Source organism: Hyalella azteca, unplaced genomic scaffold (assembly GCF_000764305.2).
Source record: "Hyalella azteca isolate HAZT.00-mixed unplaced genomic scaffold, Hazt_2.0.2 contig13313, whole genome shotgun sequence".
NCBI classification, from domain to species: Eukaryota; Metazoa; Arthropoda; class Malacostraca; order Amphipoda; family Hyalellidae; genus Hyalella; species Hyalella azteca.
In genome coordinates this window covers 113753-130208 of record NW_025943241.1, presented here as the reverse complement: position 1 = coordinate 130208, position 16456 = coordinate 113753, and the positions used below count along the sequence as shown (strand labels likewise).

The 16456-nt window shown below is 38.6% G+C and overlaps 1 protein-coding gene across 1 annotated transcript; it reads right to left on the bottom strand.

Moving 5' to 3' along the window:
• Positions 1-2330: 2330 nt before the first annotated feature.
• On the bottom strand, positions 2331-6579 carry LOC108681371. The gene is made up of 3 exons (XM_018170388.1): positions 6533-6579; positions 4688-4763; positions 2331-3053 (listed from the first exon to the last, which is right to left on the bottom strand). The coding sequence occupies exons 1-3, from the start codon at positions 6536-6538 to the stop codon at positions 2677-2679; spliced, it is 459 nt and encodes a 152-aa protein (XP_018025877.1). The 5' UTR covers positions 6539-6579; the 3' UTR covers positions 2331-2676.
• Positions 6580-16456: the final 9877 nt, after the last annotated feature.

Genomic DNA, 16456 nt, shown 5'->3' with positions numbered 1-16456 from the left:
ATTCAGTGAACATGAAATATCAAACTAATGAACGCAGCTCGATGAAACCAGCACATTTATTCAGTAGGATCTAACAGCGATGGTTTAATAAAATGATTATTTTTTTCGATTTCGCCTTCGTTTGCGATGTAAGTGAAATGTAATAAAGTGATGATGCTTCATACAAATTACGGTTATGTATTAGATTCGGCGTATAGCCTTATTCGTCGCAAACGAAGGCGAAATCGAACAAATAGACAGAGCCTTAAACGTCACCGTTATAGCCTAATAAAAGCAAGTGTAATGTTTCATCATGCTGCGTTTTTTAGCCTGGAATATATTTGATGTCCACTAAATCTTGGAGACCGACTGCGAGTCCAGGCCGCAAATCCGGCCGGAGAATTGTTGTCATGAATAAGTTTCGATTGTTGCAGAATTTGATGTTAGGTTCTCTTTCGAACCCGATCTTTGAAAGTTATAGGTGCTACAACAAATAATGGCGCTATCAGTACAATAATTGAAAACCTCTTGGTATATTAAATGTCATTTCACGAAATCTGCTTAGTATAACTTATATAAATATTAATTCTTCTGCTGTTAATAGTTTTTGAAAAGAAGGAATACACTTCAAACCAGACACCTGTTATATTTCGCCCCCAGACACCTGTTATCCCTCACCTCAGACACCTGTTATCCCTCACCTCAGACACCTGTTATCCCTCACCTCAGACACCTGTTATCCTTCACCCCAGACACCTGTTCTCCCTCGCCCCAGACACCTGTTATCCCTCGCACCCAGACACCTGTTATACCTCGCACCCAGACACCTGTTATCCCTCAACCCAGATACCTGTTATCCCTCGCCCCAGACACCTGTTATCACTCACCCCAGACACCTGTTATCCCTCACCCCAGACACCTGTTATCTCTCACCCCAGACACACCTGTTATCCCTCGCCCCAGATACCTGTTATCCCTCGCCCCAGACACCTGTTATCCTTCACCCCAGACACACCTGTTATCCCTCACCTCAGACACCTGTTATCCCTCGCCCCAGACACCTGTTATCCCTCATTATCCCTCACCCCAGACACCTGTTATCCATCACCCCAGACACATCTGTTATCCCTCACCCCAGACACCTGTTATCCCTCACCCCAGACACATGTTATCCCTCACACCAGACACCTGTTATCTCTCGCAGCGATGGATTGATGTCACTTCTATTCCCGAATCTATAAAAAAAAAACAGAAGAAGAAAGTTTACATGCGCTATTTGCAATGTTTTGCGTCGTTCAGAAAAAAATTGCCTGTAGCAGAAAAGTTTCAACACGTTTAAACTAGAGCCCTGGAACACCGTTACGAGACAGGCTGAACGGAACAAGGGAGGTTCTTGACCGCTGTAGTGGCCAACAGTTAACGTTTATTCATTTACGAAAGACTTTAAGGTTAGGCGTAAATGTTTGCTGCGTGACCAGGCGAGTTACGTGTAACTCAAAATATTTAAATTCAGAAAAAAATCGTTCTCTACCAAAGAGCCAGACAGTCGTGCCGTTTTATGAACCAATCCTACCGTTCTTCGTTTTGCGTTTTTATTTCATCTATTTAATGAGAACAACGCAATACAATAATTACAGCTTTCAGCTCCGCGCCAAGCCCGGTTTTCGTGGTCAAAAACTTCAGTCGATGCTTTCAATTTCCTGTAATTAATATAAGACTGCACCAGCACACCATCATGTTCAATAGAAAAAGTTCGGAAATGCCAAATTTAAATCTTGTTATCAAAGTATTCTGTAGCCGCGAGATTCTATACTCAGAAAAAGTACGTGAATTTGTGAATGGGAGTCCTCCACATTAGCCATCATCTATGCCATTTAAAGTAGAAGTATTTCAAGAAATGACGCATTTAGTCGGAAAGTGATTTTGCTTTTGCAAAGGAGGAAACTAGTAGCGGTTTGCGCATGTTTGCAGTAGCTTGACCTAATTAAGCGAAACTTCTTAACGCGGTAGCTTTCAGAATAACTTTCAGAGTATACGAGTGAATGTAAACTTTTAACTTCATAAGGAGCGTGGTTTAACCTTGGGAACTAGTTTTATTTGAGGTTTTATTTCTTATTGGATTGGGCAATGTAGCGTAAAGGTTAATTTGAGGCGAGTTCTGTTTGATTTTAAATGATCATTATATGATCAATTGTCAACTTAAAGTGAAAAGAGATTCGTTTAAATGTGGAAATAATGTTATAATAATTTCAACTATAATTCAAAGTGTGAATGTTCAGAATTTTTTCCGTCTGGTATTAACTGTTCACTCTTCCACTATTTGATATTTCGAAGGGCAATGAAACTTCTTCCCACTAACATTATTATATCTTACGATGTGAACGAATTTATTGGCAATTGTAAAGGTGTTCTTGTATTGAAGAAAGAGTGCGATCATTCAGTCAAATCGCTAAAGCGTTCAGCCGTCAAGTATCACTTGTATTGAACATTTTATCAAGTGTCGTTCATGAATGGCAATTACAGAATGCCAAATAAACCTACTTCTTAATTAAAGAATGCCATCCGAACATGCTTCTTAATCAAAGTTCTTATAGTTATTGTTGGTATTTAGTTTTGATGTCTGGCACCGATCTTGAAGATTTGTATTTTAATAATAATTCGAACGGCACCTTGAAAGGTTAACACATTATATTCATTCTAGTCGTCCAAAAGCACAGCGAAAGTGTTTCCGGACACGGCGGCTTCTGCCCTGACGTTGATGGGACCTGCTGAGCCGCTGCGGAAGGAGGCTTGTCGCTTTGCATCGTCCACCAAATAACGAATAAGCGCGCTATTCTCATCGTCCAACTCGGCGTAGATAGGAACGCTATGACTGCTCCTTGAGGCGTAGGTAGTAGCAGCACCTCCACGCACGGCGTGTGGTGGGGCCACTCCTATCAGCCTGTACACTTCTTGTTCTCCGCTCCAATCATTGTCCTTAACCGTGATGAATTCCTTGTGCCCAGAGCTGCGCAGGTTGCCGTCAAAGTTAACTGCACCCAAATCCACTGATGTATACCTAGAAGGTCGAAAACCTGAGGATGAAAGAGAAGTTTTCACATGAAATTCATCTTGGTGAGCACATACATGGTGTGGCACATCTTATGAAAATTGACACCTGACTGCTACTCTCTGAACTGTTGAAAGATGACGCATTGTTAAACACAGTTAAATTCACGTTCAAGCCCTGTGACGGAACAATATCGAAAAACTGCTGGTTCGTTTCAATTTTAACGTAATTTTTACCCTAAATTGTCATTTGGCTGGATTGCTGCGGCTTCGGGGTACAGTTGATGGTCATAATCGTAGTCTCTTTGACCTGAAGTTGATGAAGTCTTAGAGAGTGGAGACACGCCTTCAAACATGTTTTGCATATATTACTGAACTGTAGCTCCAGTCGTTCCTGTTAACAACGGTTCGATCGCGGCTTTTTCTCCGAAATTTGTTGCCGGCAAAGGCTGGTTCGCGGCTGCTACTCCGAAAGTTGTTGCAGGCAACTGTTCGATTGCCGCTGCTTCTCCGAGAGTTGCTGGGAGCGGTTCGATTGCGGCTGCTCCTCCGAAAGTTGTCGCCTGCAACGGCTGGATTGCGGAAACTCCTCCCAAAGTTGTCTTTTCCAAGGGCTGAATTGCGGCTGCTCCTCCGAAATTTGTTGCCTGAAACTGTTCGATCGCAGCTGCTTTACTGAAACTGTCGTCATCGGCTTGCTTGAGGTTAGACTAAAAGTAAGCTTTCTGGGTCAATTTTTTGCGGATCTCCGGTATCAGCAGTTTAATTTTTTCTAGATTGAAGAGGTCCAACTATGCCAAAATATTTATCTTTTTCATTTTGAGATTCGGCAATCGTGGTCCCAAATGCTTGATCATGTAAAGGTTTAAGCGCAGATATGGCTCTAAAATTTTCGGATTGCGCAAAGTTAAAATCAGATGTTCCTGTGCTATTTTCGTCGAATATCTGAGTTAGGGTTAGGACAGATTCGTTTTTCTCATCCGTTTGTAATGGAACCAATTCCGTGTAGAATTTTACACATAGCTTTTTATGTTCTGTAGTGGACATAGACAAGAAAATATCAAATCGTTGACTTGGTGCCATCTTGTTTCATGAGTGCACTCGAAGGCTTCTTATCTGTGTGATCGTGATTAAATTGCACTACTTATTCTGTTTTTCTTGGAAGTTCATTCATTTCACTGTCGATGTTATATTTTCACAGGGGTACACCAATAGATGGCGGTGGTGGCCCATCTCATGCGAATACTAAACCAAGCCCGGGAGCTGAGAGCGATGCTTCTAAATTCCTGGCTGATTTATTTATATTAATTATTAATTGAATCAGAATTCGATGATAATTTGCTAGCTTGCGGGACCGATTCTTAGAAGCGAGTAGAAAAACCCTGCAAGCAACACGAACGATAGGTTTTTTCGATTTCGGTAATTTTTACTTCTTCACAAAATTATTAGAGTCGGTTAACCAACAGCTTTCATAGATGGCCCGCAATCAGTCGGAATCGTCTATAAGAGTCAATAAAATTCGTTAAATATCGCTTTCTGCTAACAATGCAATAATCATAATCATTACATTATATATTGTCAGTATGCATTGGAGTTACATTCCGCAACTTAGTGGTAGAAACTTACCAAAATAAATTGTAAAAATAGCGCAAAAACTGACCTGGATTGAGTAGGTTGAAGCGGGTTGGTCCTGCCGCGGCCAAACTGGCGATGGTCAAACAGAGTACGAGCGCCACCTGTCCACAGTGAGGACGACACTTGATAATTGCCTGTGTTTGCGGTGCTGTTACAAAAATGCTAGAACCAGCTGAACACTAGCTGGACAAATCATACGGTTGCCGTTAAGCCCCTTTCACACAGGGCAGTAGATACTGCGCGCGTCAAAAATGCCGCGGCAGTATTTACCGCGCAATCTTTCACACGAGGCGCTTTTTACTGCTGGGATCTATCAGTCTTGCAGTGCTTTATGCACCATCAGTCCATCTCTATGTTTATGTAACAATATTTCTTTATGAAAATATATCTCTATGTGAGAATTGATGTAAATACATCTCTATGGAAATACCTATATATTTTATGGAAAATATATCTTTTATAAAATATATCTCTATCACTTTAAGGAAATATATATTTAACAATGTATATCTTTATGTTTATGTAACAATATTTATGTACCGATTTTTATGTTACAATATCAGTCTATAATCTATCAGTCTAGCAGTGCTGTTTATTATGCACCTAAAATACGGCCCCCACTGTCTGCTGGGATCTGGCGTCAAAAACCGCCCAGTGTGAAAGATTACTTTGAATACCATTGCAAGCTAAACTGTCGCGACAAATCTACTGCCGCTGTTTTAGCAGGACAGACGCTGGCGTCAGGCGTCAAATTCTACGCCGCAGTAAAAGCAGTCGTGTGTGAACAGCAGTGCACATTTCGTATGTCCGCTAAGGTTCGGCAGTAAATACTGTCGGACGCTGGCAGTATTTACTGCCCTGTGTGAAAGGGGCCTTAGAGTTGTGCGCACTTCCAGAGGTGGGCAGTAGCGCGCTAAATGTAGCGGTAGCGGCGCCACATTTAAGCAAATGTAGAGGTAGCGGTATCGCCCGCTACATATTTAAGTAGCGATACGAGGTTTTGCCGCTACAGCGCTACCGCTACATTTATAGATAAAGCCTTTAGAATTTACTTTATAGTATTAAATATTATTTGAAAACCAGCATGATACATACATAATATAAATTACAGAATAAAACTGTACGAAAGATTTCAGCGTAATGTTGTCAACCTCAGCCTGTTACTAGTGTCAACATGATAGTTGTTACTTGTTAAGTTGTTACCAGTTACCACTTACAAGTATTTTTTCATGTTTCAGTTTGCACAGTTGTTTTACAGTTATTTCTATGTTTCACCTTCCCTACATGGATGTCTACTTTAATCTACCAATCTTAAAAATTATCCACATATATATATATATACAAATAAAAGACTGATTTTTGTTATGTATATGTGGATAATTTTTGAGATTGGTAGATTGAAGGAGACATCCATGCAGGGAAGGTAAAACATAAAAATTTACTAACTTTTATTTACTGTATCTAACCCGAACTATTTCGGTTAGGTTAATTGCAATAAAGTTTGGTATGTTTTGAAAAATGGTTTATTATCATTAAATGTTTTTGAGTAAGTCCCAATAGCAGAACATTAAATATTTAGAGATTTCCAAGAATTTTGGCCATTGTAGCGGCGCTACATTTTACTGTAGCGGTAGCGCCCGCTACATTTAAAGCATGTAGCGGTAGCGGCCGCTACATTTCAAAGTAGCGCTGTCCAGCTCTGCGCACTTCTAGAAGTTCCTTAAAAGCTGCATTAAATGAATCATTTGTTACTGCAAGGTTGAATTCAAAAAACAACGTTTGAATTCAATCGACCACATGTGAAGGGAACGTGTTACTATTTTTAAACATCGAGTCTAAAGAGTAGCTTCAACTCAGCCCGCTTTCTCACCTGCATGTTGTTGTTGTTAGGTTGCTGTTGTCGACGAGACTGATGTCTCACACCGGTTGCAGTCGCTTATATACCGGCGAAGTCAGTCTTGTGGTAGGGAATAACCCCGCCACTGTGCATCTTGCTCAATGTGCATGAGTCTGTTATGAGTCGACTTATTCGACCTATTAATTTTTTTTGAAAGCTCATACCGACACTCGTTAATTCCAGTTTTCTGATGAGCAATGAAAATTCGATCAGGTTTTGATTAAAGTACTATTTTCTAGTCTGATTTTATTGAACGGTTAATTGCAGTTGACATTAATCACTCACCGCCTCAGCAGGGGCGATACGACCAAGATTGAAACGCGATTTCATTAATAAAGAAAACATGACGGGAAATTTCCTCTCCATTCCTCACACTTTATTTAGTCCAGTCCAATTAGGCACTCAAATTTGTAAATTAAAATCCTACATACGGAAATAGACAGAAATAAAATACCTATCCCTTGCTCAGTTATCCCTCAGTTTTGAAATAAGTAGCTCCGACACTAATTTAAGTGAAATATAGGCTTCTAATTGTTCAAGAATAATTTTCTAGGACGTAATTTAGTGTTATATTTCGATATATAAGTTTTATTTTTAATAACTTTTTCCTTCGGCCACAATACATGGCTCACTGGAAATAAATTTAAATAAGGCGTCCTTGTGGTTTCAAGCTTAGAGGTCTTGATCACGTCACAAACACTCCTGTAAGTATCATATGAACATAGGACCGATATCGAATAGACACTTAACTGAACTCGCCTTCGCAACTATCACAATCATAACTTCTTCAATTATGAACGGATCTGCTTTAAATTCATAAAATAATTAGTAATTAGTGAAGCAGTGTTGGATAAATTATTAGATTCTTACGTCATTTTGTTATGATTAAAACTAACCTAACATCGTCTACGACTCTATGTTAACCTAACCTAATTTTTGAAAGTTTTGTTTTAACTAGAAAAAAATAACGTAAAAATCTGTAACAATTCATCCAGCGTCGCACTGCTAATAACTAAATATGTTGTGAATTTCAAGCAGATCCGTTCTTTATTGCAGGAGTTGTGATTCACACATTTGCGCAGGCGAGTTCGAAAAAGTGTCTAATCAGTCGACCGATCAAGGTTTAGAAGCGAGGTTGGAACGTTTCTGGCATTCATAACAATAATGGTTTAGATGGTACATTATCTCCTGCCCATTAAGAGCATTTAAGTTACTTTGTATGCATTACACCTGGGCAGCCGACCTTTTGGGCAACTGCTGGAGGCTGAATTTAACTTGAATCGAATGATAAAACTGAATTTGTAGGGTTTATATTGAAACTGGTTGCTTCCTCTGGTTCGTTTCTTACTCTTGTTAGGTGCCTTCATTCAAACACTCCTATCAACCATGAACAGTTTATATAAACCAGACTTAGTGGAATAGTTAATACCGCTGAACATAATAAATGACACACTAAATTTATATACAATATACTTGGCATAATGGATGCCCAATACTAGTAGCGGCTTGATCGTCTAATTAAGAGTCAGGACTCCTCCTTGATCCGAGAACACCTCAGACGAGTTCTTCAAACTCGACCTTCAATCTGATATACGCACTCAGACTCCAGCTCAGCAACCCTACACATGAAACAAATAATATTTCAAGACTGGCCAGTTTGTTCGGCTAATACGCAATGACAAATCTCAGCTGATGAATGGATTCCTAATTTATGCGAAATTATAACCAATCATTTGATTTAATACTAGGTTCGAAGAATAAATTAGTTGTGTAACTCACCAATAAGGGCACTGCTTGTCAGCTATGCTAAAGCCACTTAGGTACGCTACAGCAAGTTGACAGTGCTGTTACAGGGGTGGCTAACTTTATGTACCACTACTGGCTTCCCATTGACATGTCGCGGTCGGTTCCTACTGTCGCTGCCTCCCATTCTGTGCCTTCCAGAAGTCAATTTAGACCCTTACAGGGTTTGTGAGCAAATAATTTGAAAAATATAGTTAAGAGTTCTGAGAGTCGTCGGCCCATGATGAACGAAATTTAGAAAATGAAGTTGAGAGGTATGAGGTTTTTAATTCTGTAATCAGGCATAATGAGCTCACCGCACGCACGAGTGGCGTGCTCCTCGTATTCGTGCAACGCGCACACGTGCACCGCGTACTCTTGCTCCTCGTATCCGTGCACCACGTATCCGTGCAGCGCGTACTCGTGCTTCTCGTATCCGTGCAGCGCGTACTCTTGCTCCTCGTATCTGTGGACCACGTATCCGTGCAGCGCGTACTCGTGCTCCTCGTATCCGTGTACCACGTACCCGTGCTCACCGCCCATAAAACACACAGGAGCTTCGCGAGACAAGTTCGGCTGAATGTCAAAGGCTTCTTCAAGTTCAAGCTCAAGGACAAAACTTGTTGGGTGTGTTGCGATGGAATCTTCAGTAAAAAACTGGTGCTAGCGTGACAAAAACTCTTGGTTGTTGTTTGTATAGATTTGTACTCTACTTCGGCGGACGAAAAATAATCCTCTTATTTTGCCTTTGTGTTGTATAACAGGGTGGGCTAATTTCCCGGAACATATGGTCTCCTGATAATAAGATTTCGCTCAGTTACCAATATGTGTGGGACTTATATTTATTATTACCTTCGTTATTTCTCCTCACATGAATGCGTTTTTACTCATCTGGAGGCGATCGAAAAATAAAAACTGCTCAACCTTCAGCTGAACGAAGTTCAACTTTGACATTGGACAAACCCTTCAAACCTGGAGCCAGGCTACTATAATAAATTAATGATCTAATTATGTTTGGACTTGTTCCGAACATATCCTAGTACGTCTTGGTGGGACGTAGAAAATGAGAAAGTGTATTACTATTAGTGACCGTCGTGCAAAATCAAATGTTAAAAAATTACATTCTGTGAACTTTTCATGAATAAATGTATAGTCCACTTGTGCACTACGTCGCGTCACCAACAAACAGTTCGTCACAAACTGCAAAGGTAGATTGTAATGTCACAATAATTTTAATAGGAAGTTATGAACTCGAATTTGAAAAAAAAATTAGCTACTTCCCGCTCTAAATATTCATCATGTGGCTAAAATTGCATTACTTTGTATGTTGCAGATGAATGATGTAATTAATCATCGACAAATTAGCTGGATCCAACTGATGAAAACTGCAACTAACCTTTTTGACTCTCTAGTTCTGATCAAATCAGAACTAGAGGATTATAAATCAAATTATAAATATAAATTCGGATTATAAATAAAATTTATAATCCGATATTATCTCGTCAAAATTTCATATAAACGGTCGATTCAAAAAATAGTTAATGTATTTGACCAATTTGAAGATTTGTTTGATATGTTTAGTTTCCATTGGGCCGTTAGAAGTTGCAGATTTTCTTCCGCATCAATCAATAAAATACAATTACCTTAACTTTGGTTTCTGGTCTTACGCGTCACAGACCATCAACCAAGTGTTGAAAAAAAGCTACGCGTCTTGATTAAAATAAACTCAACAGTAGTACACGCTTTACGAAAGCATTATTGTTCTATTTCTTCACTCTTGGACTGATCAGACGCTCTCACGAGGTCCTAAATGCAGATGCGATGATGATGAAGAAGTGAGCCCGAACCTAGAGTTTGAGAACGCCGTGTAGTCACCGAAACTTGAACAGGACAAAAATTTAGTAGAGTGTTCAAAGACGTACAACAAGTATAATTACGGGCTTGAAGGTCAAATCTTACTTGAGGGTCAAGAATTATTAAAGGTAATGGACGCCTTTAAGCCTCTGTTATCGACGACTGCATGGTGACCTCATTAAAGTATACTCATGGTTTGTACAAGATCCCAGAAGAATTACTAGAATTGGAAACGAGAACCAACACCAGGGTCCACTGCTTTAAACGAAAAATCGAGTTGCAAGTCATCCACGCGACAATAGAATAGTTTTTCACTTCCTGATGACATCGTTTACGCTCCTAGTATGAACGCGTGCAAGGACAGACTAGACAAGGCTATAAGGAGCATAAGTTCAGTCTTGAAATGCCTAGCATCCTACGGAACTGATCAAAGTTCAGTGGCAAGTTCAAACCAACGTCACTTGAAAATATCTGGGCATAGCATAATGCACGTCTCGGACAAATTTACGGCCGGACTCGCGGCCGGTCTCCCAAAATTCAGTGAGCAAGGAATATCTCCCAAAGTAATGAACGTGCCTCTATGAAATTTGGTACGTGTATTCATTAGGACCTAACGGTGATGTTTAGCTCGTGAACATTTTTAGAATTTCATGTTAATTCGTGAGTTATTTGACGATACGTGCCGAAATTTGCAATATGCATGACATTTCTTCTAAACTACTGTACATATTGGAACGAAACTTTCATTATTGAAACCTAACCACCCAACGGTGATGTTTAGCTCGTGATGATTTTTTTTAGATTTTGCCTTAGTTTGCAAGGTTTTTTTTTTTCACTTTTACTTCATTCGTTATTTAAACAACAATACGTGCTTAAATTCGTAGTGAGCACGGAATTTCTTCTAAAATACTGAACAGATTTGAACGGAACTTCGTATGTGAATACCTAACCTCCCAACAGTGCTGTTTAGCTCGTGACATTTTTTTCGATTTCGCCTTCGTTTGCGAGTTGTACAGATTTACATAGAAGTGACCGGCATGTCGCAGGCCAATTATGAAACTTGCATTGACCAAGAGCCGTATACGTAAAATCGTATAACTCGCAAACGAAGGCAAAATCGAAAAATTTTTTCACGATCTAAACATCACCGTTGGCAGGTTAGGTCATGGGTTAGGTATTCACATACGAAGTTTCGTTCAAATCTGATCAGTATTTTAGGAGAAATTCTATGCTCACTGCGAATTTAGGCACGTATTGCTGTTAAAATCACGAATGTGAAAAAAATATGTTCGCAAACAATGGCAAAATTTAAAAATTTGTCATGTGCTAAATATCAAGGTTGGGAGCTTAGGTTTCAATATTCAAAATTACGTTCAAATCTGTACAGTTGTTCAGAAGAAATGTTAGGCTCACTGCAAATATCGGCACGTATCGTCATATAACTAACGAATGAAGGCGAAATTCCAAAAATTTTCACGAGCTAAACGTCACTGTTAGGTCCTCATGAATACGTGTATCAAGTTTTATCGAGCTTCGTTCATTACTGTGGGAGATATTCTATGCTCACTGAATTTTGACACCGGTTGCTTGTCCCTGCGGGACCGGCCGTAAATTTGTTCGAGATGTGGACAAGTCACGAGAAGTACTAGAATTGTCGACTGGCCTAACAAGGCTTATTCTTCTCTGCCGAAGAGCGAAGATACAATACTATGCTATACTACTTGCTCTTTTGATGTGATAGAGTTTTCTTCTCTAGCGGACGTCGACGGACGACAATATCTTCCGGGCTACCATGGCAACTTTTTGTTTATATTTTCAAATCGTTGCGCGGAAAGTCAATAGGACACATCCCAACTAGGCTAATACTGGATCAGATCTTGAATTGTTGAAAGGAATACTTGTCTGACGCCTGACCGTAGTGCCCCTAGTGGTGTAGCTCCCAACTGTGTAACGTGTAACTCACTATGTTAAACTACTCACTCACAGTTAAAGTATGCACATGCATTTTGTGCTGTAATGTATACATGTTATTTTAATTTTTATTGTTATATTTCAGTAATTTCACAGGCAATCACAGCTACCTTAAATTCCTTTAGCCCAGTGGTTCCCAAAGTGGGCGACATTGACCCCTAGGGGCGGTGGAAAGATTTTGGGGGGTGGTAAGGAAGAAGAGGGCAATTGGGGGGCAGTAAGTGGGCAGGCATGGAATATATCTACTTGGCGAGCCGCGACTGAATTTTTTGAGCCGTGATTTTATGGATTTGCCAGCCGTGATTCCATTTCTACGAGTACAAGCCGTGATTCCATTTCACCGAGCCGTGAGTTCCATATCTCGGCCATGAAAAGCCATTTACGAGGTGCAAATTTTTTTACAAAGTCCATGCACGTGTTACCCCAAATCTCTAATTTTACCCTTAAACAGTCAAACGGCAACAATAAAATTTGTGTCTACTGTAAGTTCAGCACACGTTAATGCAGTCTGACCGCTTTGACATGACCGCAACTATGCGCGATCTTCAACAAACGTTTTGTTTATTTGTTTACATTACGATGTTTATGTTTTTTCTGCAAGATATTTTTGGCGGAAATGGTAAAGCAATGCGGATTGCGGAAGTTGAAAATTTTATGAAATGACATGTTTGCGAAGTGCAAACCGCGATTTTTTAATCAAACAAAAATTAATGACATTCAAGCCACGAGATTTCATACCTACTGAAATTACAAGATATTAGAGCCGCGATATTTCAGACAAAAATAGGACTTTTCCAGACTAGTGTAAGGGGGCAGCAGTCTGAAGTCAAAGTCAGAAGTTCCAACGTTTGTTTGACGATTTGCACACAACACGTGCAGCACATTATGACTCCCAGGAGTCCCAGCAATGGTTTTTTCACCCAGATCTGCTTTTTTAACCTCTCCTGGAAATTGTATTTAACAGTAGGGAATTTTGGTCTTTGGATAGGTAAGATATTCTCACACTTATATATAAAAATGAATCTAAAAGCCTACCTTGTTAGTGTTACACCTTCCACCGCAGTGACAATTGGTACACCAAGAACCGAGCTAATCAGAAACTGCTTTGCTTTCAATATCGTGTTTGTGTGTGGTTCTGAATTTGATAATTGGCTTACCGGGTTGGCAATGTCTTACTTAATAAGATTCACTAGTCACTTATCTGTATCAGACAAATTTTTGCAATGAACATGTTCTAAAGTTAAAAAATTACATCAACTTTCACAGAAAATTTGTACAATTTCACCAATACAAACAACTTTTTGTTTTTGAAAACGCACAAAATGATGGGATAAACTGCAAATCTTTTGCAGCATATGGCATATTATGCTATGATGTTAACATATGACAAGATGCCACTGCCAAGATGGTGTTCCACAATCCACACTTTGTTTGGTTATGTCAAGTATGATTTCACAATAAATAGATTTGATCCACATTCCACACTGAGATTCAAATGACGGGAAGTTGTTTCAAAATTTAAACACCTAATAATACATGTCCAGATATGAATTTTTTCATACTTTTGCCCTATTTTTTGTTGATATTGTGATTATTGTCTAAGTAACGTCACTCCAGATTCTGAATGATTTTGTCTCCCATCACAAGTTTTCAAACATCTCATGTCTTTTGAAAAATGATTGTTGTTTAGAAGCAGCAATTATTGCATTAAAAAATCATCAAGCACTTAGGCATGTACCATGTGGTGTATTAACACGTTGGCCGCGATTGCTGATTTGGCCTGAATGCCGTACGGGCGATAGGTTCAAACTTGTATATTTTCAGTTACCCGGCAGATAGCAAGGAGAAAAGTTGTGTGCAGCTCTGCAGAGGTATGTTCTGTCATTATGTCATGTAAAATTGGTGACCTTATTTGGTGCACATTGCTCAGGGTTGAAATTTGTCATTATTCCTGCGATGTGTACCAAGTGAAACCGTGCCTATTGTGGCTCATATTGGCTCACATCGCCAAGCGTAATCACTTCTAATACTGTGAGTGATGTGTACCAAGCAAAGACATGCATCTATGGCTCATATTGTTAAAAAATGCCTAAAGTTATCACTTATATTACTGTGAGTGATGCGCGCAAGTAATCTACATTAGTTTTGAGTCATAATTGCACACATTATGACTCAAAATTACTGTGTGCATAATTGCACACAGTATGACTACCGGTATCTCTTAGCTTTTTGTGAACGATGTATATTACGCATGGAAATTACTATGGAAAGAGATTGGTGTCCATGTTTTCATAATCCTGAATAAAATTGAGGGTATTTACATTGTTAGTTCAGTTATATTTACCTTATAGAGATCGTTCTTTGTATATATTGTCTTGAGCTTCTGTTACAAGCAGCATCTCAGAGAGAGTAAAATCAGGATGTATATCTCAAATTATTGAGTGGGAAAGAGGACAGCCCATTTTCATTGAACCAACTAGAACTAAAACCAGGATGCACTGCCATGAATGCTACAACATGCTCTCAGCAAATGAGGGAAGTGCTGTAGCAAAGGTGAAACTCAAAGGGTAAAAAAATATTTTAATGACTGTTAAGGAAAACCATACATGTGCGTTAATTGTTTTTCAATCACGTATGCAAGATAATGATGTTGGCAACACCCAATGTTGTAGTTTCAGATCAATAAAAAAATATTTTATTTTGTTTTCATGCAAAGATAGATATATATGTTGCTTTCATCAATGGACACAAATTTTGTACTTTTTGTATTACTTGCACTTGAAAATTAGACTATTTCTCTAAGCATTAGTTGACCTCTAAGCATTCCCTAACATTCCTATTGAATTGTATCATTGAAATTTTATATTTGAAAGAGTAATAAGATTTTATAAAAATATCTATATTTCAAAGGCATGTACCACATGTGTACACATCGCAATTCTGAGAAGTACAGCATGTACATATATAGTGCACATCACGGCCAATGTGTTAAATAATAAAAGTTAATTTTATAAAATATCATTTTTAATTTAAAATTTTTAATTTAAATTTTTAATATTTTTAATTTAATTCTACAACTGCAGCCAGTAAAAATGAGCATCATAGAAACAAAGGTGGAATTGTCATCCATATATCCCAAATTGAATGACAATGAATTGTCTTGGTAGGTAATGTATTTTATTAGTCCTGTTTACATATATATATATGTATATATAAGAATGGAAATGCCACTTCTATTTCAGAATCTGTTAATGAATACACTTGTGAAAACTACCGTAATACTTATGGTTACTACTGTAGCTGTACTGAGTGTACCATAATACTACAGTACTTAGAAACTGTAATATTATGGTTGGCAATGTTGTACTACCGGCATCGGCATCATTGCCAACCAAAATGCGAAAAAAAGTCAGACATACTTATGCTTTCCTTGTGTAAACGTGTATGAGATTTTGCTCCCTTAAATAGCTTTGGCGGTGTGCATCATGTTTAACTCTTATCGGTGGCGTGATTTGTTATTAATTCAAAAATGTTAATATTTTGTGTTTGACTTGGAGAAAAGTTACTAATGAATTAATATTTAGTTTAATTAAAATCTTAAGGTGTTGCAACCTTCATTCTTGATTCTTTAAAGTACAACTTTAAAGTACAATCCCTCCTATTTATATCCTTTCTATCTTAACTAAAAATTTTGTTCAAACAAGTGGCGGAGCTGGATTGAAAATAATATATGAACCATAATTTTCATAATTGCATCTTGTTTGTACATTTACTAGCTCTAAAAAAGCCCTAAAAAATGTTAAAAAGTTATATTTCAAAAAATGTACTTCTGTTCAGGCTTGTACTAGGTACTCTGTAGTAAGAAAATATTTGCCATATTAAAAAATTTGGCTTGAGCAAAATTTGCAAAGAGGTGTTGGCTTTAAAACCTCATTGACAAAGTTTTCATATATCAACCCAAAAGAAAATGGCGCCATTTCCACATGATGGGTATTAAGGGATGCCCCCCCCCTGGGGTGCTACAGGACACCCCTAAAAATGCATCTACAGTGGAACCTTGGTTAGCAAAGGCTCTAGTTAACAAAAAAATCAATTACCGTAACAACAAAGATTTTTGATTACATTTACCTTGCACAAACTAGGCCTTGTTGATATATGCCATAGGTAGTTTCATGTGCTCAGTTTCACCTGCTAGTTTTAAAAACCATTAGGGAAAAAATCATTTTCACCTTTGATTGTAAAGAAAATTTGCCTAACATACTAGAATGGGTCTACAGTGTCCATCTGGAC

Bases quoted from the DNA above. Each gene is read 5' to 3' on its own strand.
- LOC108681371 (XM_018170388.1), bottom strand. The intron at 3,054-4,687 runs GTCAGTTTTTGC...TTTCATCCTCAG, and splicing joins CTTCAACCTACTCAATCCAG to GTTTTCGACCTTCTAGGTAT.